The 21,238-nt window shown below is 36.3% G+C and overlaps 1 protein-coding gene across 4 annotated transcripts; it reads left to right on the forward strand.

Moving 5' to 3' along the window:
- The first annotated feature begins 396 nt into the window (after nucleotides 1-396).
- LOC149224741 (uncharacterized) lies at nucleotides 397-3,186 on the forward strand. 4 transcript variants are annotated; one of them, XM_089386238.1, is made up of 3 exons: nucleotides 418-697; nucleotides 790-839; nucleotides 1,433-2,330. In XM_089386238.1, the coding sequence occupies exons 1-3, from the start codon at nucleotides 628-630 to the stop codon at nucleotides 1,478-1,480; spliced, it is 168 nt and encodes a 55-aa protein (XP_089242364.1). In that variant the 5' UTR covers nucleotides 418-627; the 3' UTR covers nucleotides 1,481-2,330. The 4 variants fall into 4 exon arrangements, 3 of the variants coding, with proteins under 3 accessions (XP_089242364.1, XP_089242362.1, XP_089242363.1); XM_089386237.1 differs by having other exon boundaries at nucleotides 596-697; nucleotides 1,433-3,186; XR_016249536.1 differs by lacking the exon at nucleotides 1,433-2,330 and adding an exon at nucleotides 908-971 and having other exon boundaries at nucleotides 397-839.
- Nucleotides 3,187-21,238: the final 18,052 nt, after the last annotated feature.

Here is a 21,238-nt window from a genome sequence, read left to right on the forward strand (position 1 = left end):
GCATATACTCAGCATCCATGTGAAATCTCTTACATAGTCTTTAAAGAAATAGAATAGATTATATATGGGACTTTACTGTCCATGATGAATGACATTGACTATGTCACGTAGTTTCGTTGATTATTTTTGTTCTGTTTAGTTTAGAGGTTTATTTTATAGTTAAGTGATTAAAATTAAAATTTTGATTATATAAGTTAAAATAAAAAAATTAAATAATTATATAAAATATTTAAATAATATTTATTCATAAAAGAAATTCCACTCTAAAAATTAAATCTTTCTTAATTTATTTTAAATTAATATTTAAAATAATTCTATATGTTAATTTTATATAATTACATCTTTAATTACGCCGTAAGGCGTTCTTACGCCGTAAGGCGTTCCCCTCTGAAATCAACTCCCCCAGCTGCCTCCCTGTCCTAATCCTAACCGTCAGATCTATTGTTAGACGATTAAACAATGTTCTGCCGTTCAATTTTTAAAAACCTTTTAATGTAAGATTATTTAATGAAAATTAATTAATCAGCCGCCTGTTACCCTAACCAACTCGTCCGCACGGGATATCAAGCGTTCGCTGCAGAGGAGGGTATTATTTGCTGTAGGAGGGAATTCTCGTCCGCGCGGGATATGAAGCGTTCGCTGCAGAGGAGGGTATTATTTGCTGTAGGAGGGAATTCTTTGCTTCAGACCGGAAACTGTACAGTTTGGGGTTACCCTACTTCTTTTTTGTTGTTTTATTCATTTTTTATTGTTTACGTATTGACCTCTCATCGAACCTGGTTTGGCCAGACTACTGGGTGCAGAGTAGAAGGCTTCTGCTTTTTGGAGATTGCTCAAAGGTAAATGGAATCTGTCCATCTTTTATTTTGAACCGAATTTAATTGGATTTTCTTTGTTTTTTTTGTAGATTGACTTCATACCGGGTATATATTTGTATGTATAGTTTCTGAGAATAAAATCTTGGGATTTTGCCTCATCATACTATGTGGCAAGTTTAGCTCTGAATATGGAGAAGTTGACAAGCGCCAGAAATGGCCTGTTTTCAGTCTTATGCTTTATGCTCTGCTTCCGGCATTTAGAGGAAATGTGATCTACTTAGCTCTGTTTATTACTGTAGAAATTTGAACGGATGATTGATGTGCTCTACTATGGCAAGGATTTTGATTTTGTTTTGGTCTATGAGTGAGTTAAAAAAAAAGTGGACTAGCAGAGTAACAGAAAAGTGCATAGCCGTCCCAATCCAGTAGTTTGCTACACCGCTGAGAGCGAGTAATAACAATAAATATCAGACAAATACATAGTCAAGATTGTCCATGAATGTCAGCTAAACAAACACTGACAGCTAAAACAAGAGCTGTAAACAAAGCCAAAAGAGATAAAATACATATATGTCGATCGATGTGTAAACAGTCGCAATTTGCATTTGGTGCAGGGATTGCATCCTGAAAGGACTGAAACTATTCATATGATTGGTGGTTAATCTGTTCAATTATAGCTCAAAGATTACAGGGGCTATATATACAGGCCGCGTGGCTCATTGATTTGTAAGGAAGGGTATTGAAAGTGGTGGAAGAGATACAGAGAGTCTGATCTTCACAGAAAGAGATATTTGCACAGGTCCGCACTGCAAATTAAATACGAGTAAGTGCTTCAAACCTTGAAAGTTTTATGTATGTTAGGGTTCTTGTGGGCTTCTAAGCTTTTAGTGGATCTTAAAGATTTAATTTCCCAATGGTTGGGTGCCCAAATGCTTTGTATTGAAGAATTATGAAGATATCCAGAGTTTGAATTAGTTTGGGCTGTGGAGAGGGCTGTTGGGCTTATCGGCGTTTGGGCAATTCGAGGGCCGGCAGAGTTGTCTGTTATAAAGTGTATGTGAGAATATCTGGGCAGTTTCCACTGGTTCTGCATATGCCTGTTGTGGGTATTTTTGATATCTTAGTTTCTGTAGAGGGTATTTTTTGGTTTGGGGATTTGTATATTCCTGCATATTTTAGGGGTAACTTCATTGAGAGCCGTAATGAAGTGGGTAATTTGAATATAAAGGCCTTGTGGATGTATCTTTAGTTGGATTGTCTAGAAATCTGATGCCAAAGATCTTTCAAGGCTTCGGGTTATTCTGGCAGGGAAATGTAAAGTATTGGGTGGTCTATTGATAGGATTAACATTTCTCGGCCTCGAAAGTGGTTCGATTTCTTGGTCCCCTCGATTTTACTTGAAGATCTTTGAAGTTTTTTATTGTTGTCTGTTTTGGTGGAGCAATAACAGAGATTGCCAGATCCATCTATTTCAGTGTTTTTCTGAGACAATTTTTACATAAAATTTAGAGATTTGATGTTTCAGTTCTTAACCTCGTCAATTTATGCCATTGGGTATAGAGGGATGCCATTTTTTTCTGTTCATACCCTTTGCCGACTTTAGATTGTTTTGTCGTTTATTTTTTTAGATTAAGGGGTTTTGTTTGGAGAAAAGAGTAGAGTTTTAGCTGGAATAAGGGTAGTTTACTTTGCTTTGTTAGGGGGCTATTGTGCAGAACCATGGGAACTGCCATCTTACCTGCCCAAGATTATTTGGCCTCTTATAAAGCAAACAATAATAGGCATTCAACTGGGAAGGCTTACCATCGTGTTAATTCTCTACGATCAGAGAACAACACTGTACACAGCCATAGAATTTCGGGGAGCAGCCCTGATATTGATAGAATGAAAACAGATCCCAAGTGGTTGCAAAATTATGTGGCTTCCAATGCGGTTAATTCTGGAAAGTGTTGCAGGTTATGGCCTTCTCCGAGTTACCGAGCCGGTGTAGACTCGGAGAATATTTATTTTCTGAAGCGGCCGCATAGCACAACTCCAAAGTTCGATGTAGATGGAGCTTTGCTTGGAGATTCTTTTTCTATTTTCTATGGTCAACGCCCATTTTATTCTTATTCTTCCACAAATTCATCAGGCCAGAGGTTTGGCTATTCTCTGCAACAGTCGGTTTCGACAAGGCAGTATTTTCATGATCCAAAGCTTACAAACCTTGAAAGTTTTATGTATGTTAGGGTTCTTGTGGGCTTCTAAGCTTTTAGTGGATCTTAAAGATTTAATTTCCCAATGGTTGGGTGCCCAAATGCTTTGTATTGAAGAATTATGAAGATATCCAGAGTTTGAATTAGTTTGGGCTGTGGAGAGGGCTGTTGGGCTTATCGCATAGCCATCCCAATCCAGTAGTTTGCTACACCGCTGAGAGCGAGTAATAACAATAAATATCAGACAAATACATAGTCAAGATTGTCCATGAATGTCAGCTAAACAAACACTGACAGCTAAAACAAGAGCTGTAAACAAAGCCAAAAGAGATAAAATGCATATATGTCGATCGATGTGTAAACAGTCGCAATTTGCATTTGGTGCAGGGATTGCATCCTGAAAGGACTGAAACTATTCATATGATTGGTGGTTAATCTGTTCAATTATAGCTCAAAGATTACAGGGGCTATATATACAGGCCGCGTGGCTCATTGATTTGTAAGGAAGGGTATTGAAAGTGGTGGAAGAGATACAGAGAGTCTGATCTTCACAGAAAGAGATATTTGCACAGGTCGGCACTGCAAATTAAATACGAGTAAGTGCTTCAAACCTTGAAAGTTTTATGTATGTTAGGGTTCTTGTGGGCTTCTAAGCTTTTAGTGGATCTTAAAGATTTAATTTCCCAATGGTTGGGTGCCCAAATGCTTTGTATTGAAGAATTATGAAGATATCCAGAGTTTGAATTAGTTTGGGCTGTGGAGAGGGCTGTTGGGCTTATCGGCGTTTGGGCAATTCGAGGGCCGGCAGAGTTGTCTGTTATAAAGTGTATGTGAGAATATCTGGGCAGTTTCCACTGGTTCTGCATATGCCTGTTGTGGGTATTTTTGATATCTTAGTTTCTGTAGAGGGTATTTTTTGGTTTGGGGATTTGTATATTCCTGCATATTTTAGGGGTAACTTAATTGAGAGCCGTAATGAAGTGGGTAATTTGAATATAAAGGCCTTGTGGATGTATCTTTAGTTGGGTTGTCTAGAAATCTGAAGCCAAAGATCTTTCAAGGCTTCGGGTTATTCTGGCAGGGAAATGTAAAGTATTGGGTGGTCTATTGATAGGATTAACATTTCTCGGCCTCGAAAGTGGTTCGATTTCTTGGTCCCCTCGATTTTACTTGAAGATCTTTGAAGTTTTTTATTGTTGTCTGTTTTGGTGGAGCAATAAAAGAGATTGCCAGATCCATCTATTTCAGTGTTTTTCTGAGACAATTTTTACATAAAATTTAGAGATTTGATGTTTCAGTTCTTAACCTCGTCAATTTATGCCATTGGGTATAGAGGGATGCCATTTTTTTCTGTTCATACCCTTTGCCGACTTTAGATTGTTTTGTCGTTTATTTTTTTAGATTAAGGGGTTTTGTTTGGAGAAAAGAGTAGAGTTTTAGCTGGAATAAGGGTAGTTTACTTTGCTTTGTTAGGGGGCTATTGTGCAGAACCATGGGAACTGCCATCTTACCTGCCCAGGATTATTTGGCCTCTTATAAAGCAAACAATAATAGGCATTCAACTGGGAAGGCTTACCATCATGTTAATTCTCTACGATCAGAGAACAACACTGTACACAGCCATAGAATTTCGGGGAGCAGCCCTGATATTGATAGAATGAAAACAGATCCCAAGTGGTTGCAAAATTATGTGGCTTCCAATGCGGTTAATTCTGGAAAGTGTTGCAGGTTATGGCCTTCTCCGAGTTACCGAGCCGGTGTAGACTCGGAGAATATTTCTTTTCTGAAGCGGCCGCATAGCACAACTCCAAAGTTCGATGTAGATGGAGCTTTGCTTGGAGATTCTTTTTCTATTTTCTATGGTCAACGCCCATTTTATTCTTATTCTTCCACAAATTCATCAGGCCAGAGGTTTGGCTATTCTCTGCAACAGTCGGTTTCGACAAGGCAGTATTTTCATGATCCAAAGCTTACAAACCTTGAGAGTTTTATGTATGTTAGGGTTCTTGTGGGCTTCTAAGCTTTTAGTGGATCTTAAAGATTTAATTTCCCAATGGTTGGGTGCCCAAATGCTTTGTATTGAAGAATTATGAAGATATCCAGAGTTTGAATTAGTTTGGGCTGTGGAGAGGGCTGTTGGGCTTATCGGCGTTTGGGCAATTCGAGGGCCGGCAGAGTTGTCTGTTATAAAGTGTATGTGAGAATATCTGGGCAGTTTCCACTGGTTCTGCATATGCCTGTTGTGGGTATTTTTGATATCTTAGTTTCTGTAGAGGGTATTTTTTGGTTTGGGGATTTGTATATTCCTGCATATTTTAGGGGTAACTTCATTGAGAGCCGTAATGAAGTGGGTAATTTGAATATAAAGGCCTTGTGGATGTATCTTTAGTTGGGTTGTCTAGAAATCTGAAGCCAAAGATCTTTCAAGGCTTCGGGTTATTCTGGCAGGGAAATGTAAAGTATTGGGTGGTCTATTGATAGGATTAACATTTCTAGGCCTCGAAAGTGGTTCGATTTCTTGGTCCCCTCGATTTTACTTGAAGATCTTTGAAGTTTTTTATTGTTGTCTGTTTTGGTGGAGCAATAACAGAGATTGCCAGATCCATCTATTTCAGTGTTTTTCTGAGACAATTTTTACATAAAATTTAGAGATTTGATGTTTCAGTTCTTAACCTCATCAATTTATGCCATTGGGTATAGAGGGATGCCATTTTTTTCTGTTCATACCCTTTGCCGACTTTAGATTGTTTTGTCGTTTATTTTTTTAGATTAAGGGGTTTTGTTTGGAGAAAAGAGTAGAGTTTTAGCTGGAATAAGGGTAGTTTACTTTGCTTTGTTAGGGGGCTATTGTGTAGAACCATGGGAACTGCCATCTTACCTGCCCAGGATTATTTGGCCTCTTATAAAGCAAACAATAATAGGCATTCAACTGGGAAGGCTTACCATCGTGTCAATTCTCTACGATCAGAGAACAACACTGTACACAGCCATAGAATTTCGGGGAGTAGCCCTGATATTGATAGAATGAAAACAGATCCCAAGTGGTTGCAAAATTATGTGGCTTCCAATGCGGTTAATTCTGGAAAGTGTTGCAGGTTATGGCCTTCTCCGAGTTACCGAGCCGGTGTAGACTCGGAGAATATTTATTTTCTGAAGCGGCCGCATAGCACAACTCCAAAGTTCGATGTAGATGGAGCTTTGCTTGGAGATTTTTTTTCTATTTTCTATGGTCAACGCCCATTTTATTCTTATTCTTCCACAAATTCATCAGGCCAGAGGTTTGGCTATTCTCTGCAACAGTCGCTTTCGACAATGCAGTATTTTCATGATCCAAAGCTTACAATGGGAAATATTGTTCATACTGAAGCAAAAGGGAGGAGAGGTGGCCAACAGAACAAGAACCTTGTCACGGAGAAGATCACAATATTGAAACGTGGGGAAACAATAAAGAATGCTGTGGGGAAGGATCCCGACAAAAAGAGCCAGGCCAGACAAAAAACTGGTCATTCAAGCGACAGGGTTATTGTAAATAATGTAGAATACAGGTTGTCTAGCCTGAAGCGAAACAAATCGGGCTGGGCATCTAAAACAGTTGCAAAGGTCTGTGGCGATGAGAGCAAAACAAATCAAGCCGCCAGGCGAACAGGTTGTGAGGATGTCAACCTCACTGAATTGATAGATGATTTAATAATATCAACAGATCCTCTAGGGCCAGACCCAAGTGTTCTTCCAAAGGCTTCGATTTTACTTGAAGATCCTTGAAGTTTTTTATTGTTGTCTGTTTTGGTGGAGCAATAACAGAGATTGCCAGATCCATCTATTTCAGTGTTTTTCTGAGACAATTTTTACATAAAATTTAGAGATTTGATGTTTCAGTTCTTAACCTCGTCAATTTATGCCATTGGGTATAGAGGGATGCCATTTTTTTCTGTTCATACCCTTTGCCGACTTTAGATTGTTTTGTCGTTTATTTTTTTAGATTAAGGGGTTTTGTTTGGAGAAAAGAGTAGAGTTTTAGCTGGAATAAGGGTAGTTTACTTTGCTTTGTTAGGGGGCTATTGTGTAGAACCATGGGAACTGCCATCTTACCTGCCCAGGATTATTTGGCCTCTTATAAAGCAAACAATAATAGGCATTCAACTGGGAAGGCTTACCATCGTGTCAATTCTCTACGATCAGAGAACAACACTGTACACAGCCATAGAATTTCGGGGAGTAGCCCTGATATTGATAGAATGAAAACAGATCCCAAGTGGTTGCAAAATTATGTGGCTTCCAATGCGGTTAATTCTGGAAAGTGTTGCAGGTTATGGCCTTCTCCGAGTTACCGAGCCGGTGTAGACTTGGAGAATATTTCTTTTCTGAAGCGGCCGCATAGCACAACTCCAAATTTCGATGTAGATGGAGCTTTGCTTGGAGATTCTTTTTCTATTTTCTATGGTCAACGCCCATTTTATTCTTATTCTTCCACAAATTCATCAGGCCAGAGGTTTGGCTATTCTCTGCAACAGTCGGTTTCGACAATGCAGTATTTTCATGATCCAAAGCTTACAATGGGAAATATTGTTCATATTGAAGCAAAAGGGAGGAGAGGTGGCGAACAGAACAAGAACCTTGTCACGGAGAAGATCACAATATTGAAACGTGGGGAAACAATAAAGAATGCTGTGGGGAAGGATCCCGACAAAAAGAGCCAGGCCAGACAAAAAACTGGTCATTCAAGTGACAGGGTTATTGTAAATAATGTAGAATACAGGTTGTCTAGCCTGAAGCGAAACAAATCAGGCTGGGCATCTAAAACAGTTGCAAAGTTCTGTGGCGATGAGAGAAAAACAAATCAAGCCGCCAGGCGAACAGGTTGTGAGGATGTCAACCTCACTGAATTGATAGATGATTTAATAATATCAACAGATCCTCTAGGGCCAGACCCAAGTGTTCTTCCAAAGGAAGGATCCGGAATCTTGCAGTCTGTCTCTTCAGGGGTGAAAGCATCCGAGGCGATAGGGAATGAGTCGCCAAAGATGTTGAAAGAGTTCCAATATGTATCTTCTTTTGATGGTGTGGATGACACAAAAGTTGGAAATCCCTCTAGCAGTGACTTTGCTTCTCCTGTTTTTGAGTCGGAGAAATGGGCTGGTCCTGCATATTCCAACAGTCCACCTCCAAGTAGCTTACCATTTCCCAAGTTCTATATGCAGCAGATGAGATCTATCGCAATGGATCTTATTGATGCCAATCATTGTTCCAAGAGCGTTGAATACATGGAATCTTCTCCAGTGTCACCTTCTGAAGAGAAGGTACATTCAGCTTTACCCGTTGCTCCAGAGAAATCCCAGTCCACCTTTGCTGTTGTCCGATCTTGTTCTAATTCTCTTCAGTTTGGAGTTGATACCTCTGCAACAAAAGATCTGAGACGCTTGTTGGGTCTGGACTAACTAACTACTCTGATAATATGGTATACTAGGTGTATGTTCATACAGAAGCATTTTGATGGTATTTATTTCTTTTCATGTTGGAGGGTATAGTAGGATATTGATGCTGCGGGAAAGTTGCACAACGACTTAAACCTTCCATTTTTTTGACGGGAGAGTTTGGCCCAATCAGGATCAAATTGGGATATAAGGACTTGTGTATCCTGCTACTGTAATATAAGATGTAGTGTAGTTTGTAGTTTGTATATAGTTAAGCTAAATAAGTCTGGTCGACCGACCATGGTACAGTAGTGTATGGAAGGATTTAGATGTTTTCGGAGAATTTCTTTACAGTATAGTTGTTTGCTTGATGATGGGTATGTAATAGACAGAGCATGAAGAATGGGATTTTACTTGAAGCATTCTTCCCAGACAGGTAGAGCATGGGGAATGCCTTGGATGGCTTTTAAAAAAAGTTGTGCAGATTGGCTGGTCTATTTTGTTACATGGATGCAGATGTCACTGCTTTCCAGAGTATGTGGCTGAAGGCGGATTATGCTGGACATGATATGCTCTGTGGATGCTGTAACTGGGTTGATAAAATTACTCAACAATGAGTTGCAAAGAGTCGCAAAGTTGCAATGAGTCTCTGGCAGTCTTATGTTCTTTTGATGTTGTAACTGGGTTTAATAAAATTACTCAACAATAAGTTGCAAAGTTGTAATGAGTCGCAAAGTTGCAATGAACAATAGTTGGGGCATTATGCTTTATGAAATCTGCTTAATTGACTAGCAAAAGTGAACAAAATGACCAGGGAAACTCAAAAGATTGAAGGAAGATTGTCTATAGGTCTTTCTGGAATATTTTCAAAAAATGCAGCGGGAATATTGCTTCTGGTAGATTTGCAACCTAGACCCAGAGAACATAAGAAATGAAACATCCATAATGTATTCTACCTTGCTTGTTCGCGATCAAGTTTTGTGGATGAATCATGGAGATTTGCACAACTCAACAGCACTGAACAGCTTTACTGGCTTTTCTGTATGAATGTAGTTTTAAGCTAGTGAATAGCCTATATTTTGTGGTTTGACAAGTAAACCGAAGTTGTTGAGCATTGTGATCCTTTTTTTAGTGGTAAAATAATTTTGCTGGATTAAATTTGCCAGTTCATGAATTTATTGTCAGACACTTCCACCGCTTATCGTAGTTGCACTGTTTGGTGTGATAAACTGGTTTGTTGCCAGATTTTATGTTACTAACAGTGGATTTTATGTTACTACTGTGTATTTTGCAAATGAACTTAGCTTTGTTATACAACATAAAAATGTATCATTCAAGCTGAAATTAGAAGCAGTGAAGGGGCGAATATTACTTGTGTACCAGCTGTCTTTAATTTCTGCCTGAGAATATTTGGATTTGTTATTTGGCATGCAATGATTCTGGATGTTTCTGGATTTCAATATGAGATGTTGAAATGATTAGGTTGGATGTCAATATGAGATGTTGAAATGATTAGGTTTGGTTTGAGTTCGAAGTTTTTATGAGGCTGACCCGATTCAGGTTTGTCTATATACATAGAATTATGAGATGTTGAAATGATGAGGTTCAGTTTGAGTTCGAAGTTTTCAGGTTTGTCTATATACATACAATTATGAGATGTTGAAATGATGAGGTTCGGTTTGAGTTCTAAGTTTTTGATGATTTTGATGAGGCTTGTCTATATACATAGAATTATGAGATGTTGAAATGATTAGGTTCGGTTTGAGTTCGAAGTTTTTGATGAGGCTGACCCGATTCTGGTTGGTCCTAATTCTGGTTGGTCTATATACATACATTAACTGTAAAATGAAATAATGAAATTCAGGTTTGTCTATATACATTGAATTATAAGATGTTGAAATGATTAGGTTCAGTGTGCCATTGGGTATTAAGCATGGTAGTGCAGAAGATAAGTTGATGGTTTACAGAAGTCGAGTATTTCTATTATGTGTCTTCTTTGGACATAATTTTAATGGGCTTCCTTCCTCGGATTTCTAGCAGTTATGGCACCCAAATCCCATTGGTGGGAAATGGGATTTCTTACTACACACTGCTTGCAGTTTTCATCGAATGAAGTAGCTACCTTCTGGGTGGGTCGATGCTAGCCTCATATGCTGAAAATTGTTAAGATGTTGAAATGATTAGGTTTGGTTTGAGTTCGAAGTTTTCGATGATTTTGATGAGGCTGACCCGATTCTGGTTGGTCTATTTACATACATTAACTGTAAATGAAATAATGAAATATAGCATATAAAATTAAGAAATCAACATCATAAATATAAAAAATGTTATTAAGGAATTTTTTTATGGTTTGTTGAATTTCAAATGTAAAGGTTGAAGTTCAGCGAAGCTTCTTACATAGTTGATAGGTTGATGTCTCTCTACATATACATTTCTGCATTCTCTTGTTTATGATATATTAATGTTGACATGTTCATATGATAATTTTCGGTGCAAGGGCATGGGATATGACTGTTTCTCAGCTTCGGGTTCGGAAGGCAATAAAACAGTTTGTTCATTGTTATCGTGGTGAAGATATTTGTAAATTCTCATTTGTGCCTCGGCCAAAAAACAAAAAAAAAAAAGAGTCTATACGTAGAAATGGAATGTGAGAAATTAGCAACAGTGAAATGGATAAAACAATTCAGAGCCCTTTGATGGGTTATTTTTTCTGGGAAAAACATGGGTTCCCTCCCCTAAAAAATCAGGGGTTCAATTTAAAGGCGAAAAAAACTTTCATATTAATTTGGTGGCTAACTTAGCTGAGGCCTCATAACTATTAGATTATTAGATTATTGTTATTTGTTTTAATACTTTCTTCCAAATTTCACTCTGCCCTAGATTTCAAACGTATGACGGGGTGATCTACTAGCCAAAATTTCATGGCCTCGTGTTTTCTGCTAACCATATTTGAAATTGGATTAGATGGTTTCCTTGTAGAATGAACAAGCAGGACAAAACGCCAACTTTCGCAATTCTACAGGACTTTATTCTTTGCGACACTTTACATTCAAATATTTAGACAATATAGTCAGGTCCTTGTTCTGGAGATAGTAAAGTGGCTATGCCTGGTTTTATAACTGCATCTTTAAGTTCGGGGCTGTTATGATGAGCCAAATCGTCATCTGCATTTGGCTAGAATTTTAATTTTCTTTGTGGGTTCTTTGGTAAAGACAATATAGTCAGGTCCTTGTTCTGGAGATAGTTAAGTGGGTATGCCTGGGTTAATAACTGCATCTTTTAGTTCATGGATGTTATGAGCCTCATATATATGGAGATTACTCATGCTAATAATTTTAGGTAGGTGAGCCTAGGTGAGGCACCCTGACTAGGGCTGATAAGTCAGCATGATGACTTGTCTTATCTATGGCATGGGAACTAATAATTCTATGCACTGTTTTGGCTATTGAACAGACTACTTATGTATATATACATGTGTGTTATGATGAGATATTGTTTGTAATCTTGTCTGTCGAACTAATTAGAATGCATGGAATGAATGATGTTGATATGGTTGCTTATGTGATTATCAATGAAATGTGGTCTCAATAGTTGGATACTATGGTTGGGACATATGATAATAAATGACTGTTGATGCTTTTTAGAAAGTGTGAACTGTGTAAGATTGGCCAGACTTGCAGGAATCACCACTGCCCACCAAAATTGTCCACGTCATCATTAATGTGGAAAATTGGATTATTATGTATTATTTCAAGAAGAAAAACAAACAACAGATTCCATGTATTTTAACCAATTAATGATGCAAACTATAAGAGCTAACCAAAACTACAGACATCATAAGAACAACCAACTATAGGTGGTTCATTGATTATGAATTTGATAGCCTCCAATTTCTGAGAGAATGTCTTCAGTTTTTCTAACATAATATGTTTACTGTAAGAATACTACCTAAAAGTAACGGGCATGAGAATTCCCATATTAAGGATCACTGAATCTCTAGTAGCAGAAAAAAAATTATTGTCCTTGGCCTAGTCCTAGTTTAATCTCTGGCCCTAGTTATTTTGATATCAACAAAATAGGAATTTGAGGAATTAAAGCAATGCCAGGTAGGAGAGGCTTACACTGGCCGGTGTTGATTCATTATTTGAGACAGGACTTGTGAAATTGTGCATAGACAATTGACTTGTTTGTCCTGATTTTGGTGATAAATTTTGCAGGGTACCGGTGCCTTGTGAAAACATACCTGAAAAGAAACCAGGGAAGCAAACATATGCTTCTCCCACTAATCCAATTCATCAAGCTGACATAACATAAGTAAAAATAGGTCTTGCAAAATTTCAATCCTTATAGCAAAATTTACCTAAAGATTTCGGTAGGATTGCCAAATCCTATTTCAAGCTATGACACAATTGACTAGAGAATAAGATTTGGTGAACATGCTCTTCTTGGAGGCCTTGGAGGTTTTTTCCAACTGGATTTCAGGTCACTATTTACATTCCCATCATTTTCCTTCTCCGAACATCTAGAAAGGGTATCCATGCCTCTTGCAAGACCCATATCTTCAGACTGGTTTGTAACCGCAGTAACAGTGGACTCCTTCACTGTATTGTGATGAGATGAAAAAAACAACTTAGCATTTGTCTCTTGGACAACCCCACGTTGAAGTATATTCTTCCTTGCCTTGTCATCTTCTGATGCATTAACTACTAATGTTAAGCTTAACCTATACCTTATTTTTCCAAAAAACGTTTTGATCAATGCTAGGAATGGTGGAGCCTCTGCTTCAGTGACTGTAATATCACTTTCTAAATCATACTAATTTGCCCTTCCTGATTTTAAGACAAGCCCATCTATATCTAAATACGCAATGAGTATATTAGCATTCTTTTGAACAGTAGCACTCAAACTCAAGGGCATAATGCACGCTTGTTTTAATTGCATGCAGCTCCCCAGCCCATCCATTTGCATCACAGTAGTGAGCCTAAAGGGTACCCAAAACTTCTTAAACTAAAGCAAAACTGCCATTCCTATCAATTGACAACAACATAATCTCCAAATTCAGCAAAGGGGCATGAAACTTCCCACTAGATGACAATCTTGAATGAAACCCAATGCCCAAAAGAACATGCAAAACTCATGTGGGGACCTAAATTCCCTACTGCAGGTTGGTACCCAAATGTCAAATTGTTCTTGAGAATTAGCCTGAGATAGCCATTCTCATTACACTTTCTTTAATTAATAGGCTTTGCTGAAACCATTCCTGTACCTACTCAGCAATTTTGAGCTTGATTAGCACAATAACTTCAACAAGATTTGAATGCTGAAAACCAACATCTGATAACTATACACAATTCAAGGGTTCCCTAAGCTTGGCTAGTGGAATGGAACAAATTTCTGCAACGTGGATAGTGTTCTGGCTTTCCTAATATATAACAATCGCTAAGCATAATCATCTGACGTTTTGCAGTGTTTAAGCATGCTTTTTTGACTTATTTCCAGGAATTTTTCTATGACAAATCTGTCCCATCACTAACTCTGGCCTCTGGACTCTAGAGTTTTGGTGTTTGGAATTGATTTATAGTATTCATGCCCATGTTTGTGTTTGTCCGTTCCATAACTCGCTCAGCTTGGCAGGCCCACATGTTCTGTATGCCAAAAAAAAAATATGTTTGGCATTAATGTTGTGAGATCGATGGCTCATCCGGTATCAATTATATTAATTAAAAGAGTAGTCCAACGAGGTAGAAATTTCAATGCTTTCTTTCAGGTGGTTTGGAAGCACATGAGGATATGTTCATGGTGTCAGGGTATATCAGTTGTTGCCACTATCCACATTTTTTACAAATCCTTGTACTATTTTGTATATAAATATCCCTACATTGACTGCTAAGCAGAGCACTGCTCATTGAAGTTTTTTTTCAAGCTTTTGTCTGGATTATTCAAAGTGTCAAAATTAACTTCACAAGCTGATTGATTTTTACTACAAAGGAAATATGAGTTTCATCATTTCTTCATATTTATTTTTGCAGCTAATGTGGAGGAAAAATATTGACTTTCTGGCAAATGTTGGACACAGACATCACTTCTAATGGAATCTACAATGCCAGAAAGTTCATGACCATTTTCACATGTTCTCACACTAATAGGTAGTCCGGAAAATCTCCAGCCACCATTGTTGTCACCTTGATCTCATCCTCTACAAATTAAGAATCTAGTGTATGGTATAGATTGGTAATTTGTCATTTCCAAATTAAGCCCCATTTGGTCGGTACTTATAGTTTGTTAAGCAGTCATAGTTTTATAATTATAATGGCGTTCAAAGTGGTGAAGTCTCTTGCAAGTTTTTTGTTGCTGTTGAATTTCTACATGTTTCTTGTTGTGGGTGCTATTGCTAGATGGGCTCTCAATGACACCCTTTACCACACATACTGGTACTTACTAATTTCTTAGTAAATATACATATTGTTTTTCTGGTACTGCTTTGATAGCTGCGATTGTAAGGGTTGCTTCATGCCTTTCATGACTCCATCATTTCCGGATTTTGCGTGCCCTTGGCTTCCAGTGCTAAACGACGGATCCAAATGCACTTGGTATGGATTAAGATGTGTTAGAATCAAAATAAAATTTTTGTGGTACCCTTTACGAGATGGGTTGAGATTTCGATCCTGGGACAGTTTCATCATCTACCCAGGATTTTTAATAGGTACATCGCGCATTTTATAGAAAAATGACACTTACAGAACTCATTGTGTATGTGTGTATGCACTTCATATATATATAAAGAGAGAGACTGAACGCCCAATTAAATTAATTTATAAAAAAACTAGGTAGGTGCTCTAAAATTGAAATCTTTGCCAGTTGTTTAGTTTGCTTCTTTTTTATTCACTATGTTAGTTGATTTCTCTTGATTCCCTCGATGCGACAAGTATTTTGATGCTTTTGAATTCCGTTAGCCCAACAAACACTACCAAGTGTATTGTTCTGGACATGATGAACCTAACCTAGATTGATTGATCCAAAAGGACAAGAGTTTCACCAGCAGAGTGAAAGAGCTTCGGCGGAAATCACATGAGGAAAGACCTTTGTCAACGCGTTTCGAACCAACCACTATGGTTCATCGTCCTGACGATGAACCACAGTGGTTGGTTCAAAACGTGTCGACAAAGGTCTTTCCTCATGTGATTTCCGCCGAAGTTTTGCTTTCAACAACTATTATGGATCACAGAAGCCTCAATTCAATAAGAGTGAAAGAGATCATACACCAGGTAGTTGTTCAAGTTCCCACTTAGGAGTAGCTATAGATATAGACAAATCATGTAGTCTACATTTTCTGAATTCACGAAGAGCTAAACAACCCTTCTATTGTTGTTGGTTTTCTAGCATTTAGTTTCAAGGGTAAATTTTTGTTTCTGTGTCGGGTGTTATTGCTATCTTTCTTGCACTGTATTTTTGGTTTGACACACAATAGCATTGAGATATTAAAGCACGTATCAATTTTCTTGAATTCACAGTTTACTTAGTTCTGCATTTTAATGGTGTGCTAATCAATTTCATTTCTTGTGATCCTTCATTTTTGCAAATCAGTAAATATTTTGGGAAATCTCGATAGTAATTCATTGGTATTAATTCGCTTCCTTTGCAAATTTGATGCCATAGGTCATAAGGGCATGCTATTGTTTTACCCTCAACTTACTCCTTGTAAAGTTGCATTTCATCCTTCTTCAATTAAAATTGTGCAAGGTTGTTACAAAAGTTTACAGGAGCACACATTGCCGCTCTTATTTTTTTAACTGGGAAGAGTATTTGTATTATATAATTCGGTGTCTGGCTCACTGCAATTACATTAGGCAATTATGGCTTACAAAAACAATGAATTTGTTTGTAAAGACTTTATAGAATTGCTCCGACAATTTATTATATTTTGTTTACTATTTTTTATATTCAATGATCTTCTATATCTCACTATTCTTTTCGAATTTATACCTTACGGCGTTTTCTTTGCAACATTTGGTGCAAATGCTAGTAAATATTCTCAAATAAAAATGGCACGTTTGTCACATAAGATAATCGATAGTTTGAGATTGTTATGCGGATGGCAGCGTTTAGTTCTCCTGAACAAATGGTTGGATTAGTACCAAAACATGGCTCTCCTGAACGAATGGTTGGATTACTACAAAAATATGTAAGGTTTGATGGCCCACCGCCACAGGTTTGTCCAAGTTTATACTATCTGACTGCCATGCAAAAGTCACGGGAAATTTGATTTTTTTTAAAGCACTGAAAATGGCGAAACATTCAGTACACCTCTGTGCCCACAATTCTTTGTTTCAGTTAATTAATATCCTACAATGCCTTTCGAAACCTATGAAATACCTCTGGTCCCTACACTGATAAGGATCACATCGCGAGCCTCATATAATAGTTCGGTTGAAGTGGTATTTTTATGAATCAATGATTTGCTATCTGATTGACCGCTACAAATCTGGACCCCCCTGCAAATTGCTACAGCCAATCAATATTTTGATTGGTAGCCAGGCATCGCATCCCGTGAGTTATTGCTTTCGCCCGTCACTGTGGTCCGCCCAATGGATTAAAGGACAAATTATCTGTACACGCGATCGCGGATGGTGACAATGTTGCTCCGTTTGAATTTTGTGAAATTAAATTTCAGTGGTTAAGTTTCAGAAATTTAGAATTCATGATTATTTTCACTCCAAAAAATTTAACATTTCCATTCTCGCAAAATTGTACCTGTTAGAGAACGTCGTTAGAGACGTATCTAGCTGATTATCATAACTCCTTATTACATCCCACATGCTGATGCAGAGCATATCACACAGTTTTCGGCATAGAAGGAGGGAATAGTTCAAGAGCCTTGCAATAATTCCGTTGATATAGAACATAAATAAAAATACACATTTATTATTATAAATTAAAAAATATAATTTTTTTATATTTGATATTAAATATGGTTAGTAATAATAATATAAACAATAGGGCCTGGAGTATGCCCTAAAACTGCTTTTGCTTGGCTAAGAGCTCGTCTTCCTCGGACCTAAGGAAACAGGTTAACGGCCCAAGACCCAGAGGCATCTGGCAGGAGTGATAGTCTGCTCCCTTACGGACCACCAGCGGGTTATTTCAGGTGGCGTGGTTTTCCTTGATAACAGTGATGTGTCAACTGACATTCGCGGATAGCAGCCAGAGATGGATGTCCTCACTGTTGGTTTGACAAACTGAGTTTGATAGGTTTTTCCACCTTTTGAAAAAAAAATAAAAAATAAAAAATAAAATAAAATAAAATAATATTTTCAATTTAATAATAATTTATGTGTTTTTTCTCAATTCAGGTTTTTGTGATTTATAATGAATTAAAAAAAAAAATTTATAGAAATTATATGACACAATTTTTTAGCCGACGCCTTTGGAACCAACAAGTATTAATAAATAATAATAATTAATATTAACTATTAATAAAAATAATAATAATCAATAACAAATAAATATTTAATTAATAAAATTAATTAAAAATAATTAATTATTATTTATTAAGTCTTACGAATATGATTGAGCATGGTTACTTAAGATTGGTCAAAGTTCGCTATGATTAATTTTTATATTGGAAAATTTTATGATAAACTCTAAGATAAATATTATAAATCAAAATATATTATTATTATTATTATCCAATTTTAAGGTCATAACAAAGCAAGAGACCACATTGATGTATGAGACCCCCTTGTTTATGGGACAAGGAACCACTTATGATTGGTCAAAGTTCGCTATGATTAATTTTTATATTGGAAAATTTTATGATAAACTCTAAGATAAATATTATAAATCAAAATATATTATTATTATTATTATCCAATTTTAAGGTCATAACCAAGCAAGAGACCACATTGATGTACGAGACCCCCTTGTTCGTGGGACAAGGAACCCACCATCGTGTAGTCATTTGACTGTTAAGTCTATGGAGGCATACATACTCTACCCCCATCTAGTTTTGAACCTATGACCTCTTAGGAGGAAACACATGTGCTTAACCATTAGGCCCACACAAGTTTTATAAATCCTATAATAAATATTATAAATGGTAAAATAAACATAGTTGATCACCATTGACCATGGTTGATTTTCATATTGATACAATTTTTGTTGCAATGCGAAGTTGGAACATGGTTGACCATGGCTGACAATGGTTGATTTTAATATCGAGACAATATTTTTAACAATGTGATATTTGACCATTGTTGACTATCGTTGATTTTCATATTGAGACAATCTTTATCACAATGTCACATTGGACCATAGTTGACCATGATTGACTATAGTTAATGATGGTTGACAATAGTTGACTATTGTTTGACTATTGTTAATTTTCACACTGAGACAATCTTTGTCACAATGTGACATTGGGCCATTGTTGACAATGGTCGACCATGACTATAAACCCAAGAAATTTCTATTAAACCCTAGGATTAATATTATAAACCATATGAATAATATTATACCATAGGAATATGAACCCTTAAATTAATAAACTTTATGAATAAACCATATGAAGAATAATTTTTATCGCAATGAGAAGTTGGACCATTATTGACCATGAATGACAATGATTGATGTTTATATTAAGATGATCTTTTTTTCACAATGCGACGTTTGACCATGGTTGATTTTCATATTGAGAAAAAATTTGTCACAATGTGACATTGAACCATGGTTCCATGATTATAAACCCAATGAATTTACATTAAACCATAGGATTAATATTATAAACTCTATGAATAATATTATACCCTCGGAATATGAACCCTTAGATTAATAAATCTAAGGGATTGATATTATAGACCCTCGAGAATAATAAACCGAAATGATTATTTTTAAAACTCAAATGTATTATAAACCCAAGGGAAAATTATTAAACTCAATGGATTAATATTATAAACCCAAGATATATCAACCCTAAGATAAATATTATAAACCCTAAAATAAACATTTTTGACCATGGTTGATTTTGATATTGAGACAATCTTTGTCACATTGTGATCTTCAACCATGGCTCACTATGACTCACCATGATTATAAACCAAATGTATTTGTAATAAGCCATATAATAAATATTACAAACCATGAGAATAGTATTAAATAAAAGAAATAATATTAAACCCAAGGGATTAATATTATAAACTGAAGGTATATAAACCCTAAGATAAATATTATAAACCCTAAAATAAACATGGTTAACCACGTTTAACCATGGTTTACCATGGTTGAATTTCATAATAAGACAATCTTTCTCGAAGTGTGATATTGGACTATGGTTGGCCATGGTTGTTTTTCATATTAAAACATTCTTTGTCAAAATGTGATATTGGATCATGATTGAGCATGATTGAGCATGGTTCACCATGGTTGACGATGGTTGACAATGGTTTACCATGGTTGATTTTCATATTGAGACATTTTTTTCACAATGTGACATTGGACCTTGATTGACAATGGTTAACCATGATTACAAACACTACGGATTTATATTAAATCCTATGAATTTATATTATAAACCCTATTAATAATATTATACACTAGGAATATGAACCCTTAGATTAATAAACTCAAGGGATTCATATTATAAACCAAACATATTGATATTAAAAACTCAAGGGATTAATACTAAAACCCCAGTGGATTATAAACCAAAGGAAGTAATATTAAACCCAAGGGATTAATATTATAAAACCATGGTATATAAACCTTAATATAAATATTATAAACCCTAAAATAAACATGGTTGACCATGGTCAATCATGGTTGATTTTCAGATTGAGAAAATATTTGTCACAATGCAACGTTAGACCATGGTTAACCATGGTTGGCCATGATTTATTTCCCTATCAAGACAACATTTGTGACAATATGGAATTGGACCATGGTCAATTTTCATATTAAGATAATATTTGTCAAAATGTGACGTGGGACCACGATTGACCATGGATGACCATGCTTGATTTCCATATTGAGACAATCTCCATCACAACATGAGATTGGACCATGGTTGACCATAGTTGAGTTTTATGTTGAAACAATCTTTGTGACAATGTGACATTAGAGCATGGTTGACTATGAATAACCACGGTTGACAATAGTTGAACATTCTTTACTTTCATATTGAGATAATATTTGTCACAATTTGACGTTGGACCATGGTTGACAATGATTATAAACCCAAGGGATTTATATTAAACCATGGGATTAATATTATAAACCCCATGAATAAAATTATACCCCGTAAATATGAACCCTTAGATTAATAAACTCAAGGGATTGATATTATAAACCCAAGACCATAATAAACCAAAGGGATTAATTCTAAAACCTCAAGGTATTAGAAACCCAAGGGAATAATATTAAACCCAACAGATTAATATTATAAACCCAAGGTATATAAACCCTAAGATAAATATTATAAACCGTAAAAAAGCATGGTTCACAATGGCTGATTTTCATATTGAGACATATTTGTCACAATGTGACATTGGACCATGGTTGATCGTGATTGATTTTCATGGAGAGACAATCTTTTTCACAATATGATGTTGGACCATGATTGATTTCATATTAAGAAAAATTTTGTCATAATGTGACGTTGGACCGTGGTTGACCATGATTATAAACCCAACGAATTTATATTAAACCTAAAGATTAATACTACAAACCCCATAAAAAATATTATACCGTAGGAATATGAACCCTTAGATTAATAAACCCAAGGGATTGATATTATAAGCCCGAGGGAATAATAAACCCAAGA

Source organism: Pinus tabuliformis, chromosome Q (genome assembly GCF_031772625.1).
Source record: "Pinus tabuliformis cultivar Carrire ecotype Pingquan chromosome Q, CPIR1, whole genome shotgun sequence".
NCBI lineage: Eukaryota > Viridiplantae > Streptophyta > Pinopsida > Pinales > Pinaceae > Pinus > Pinus tabuliformis.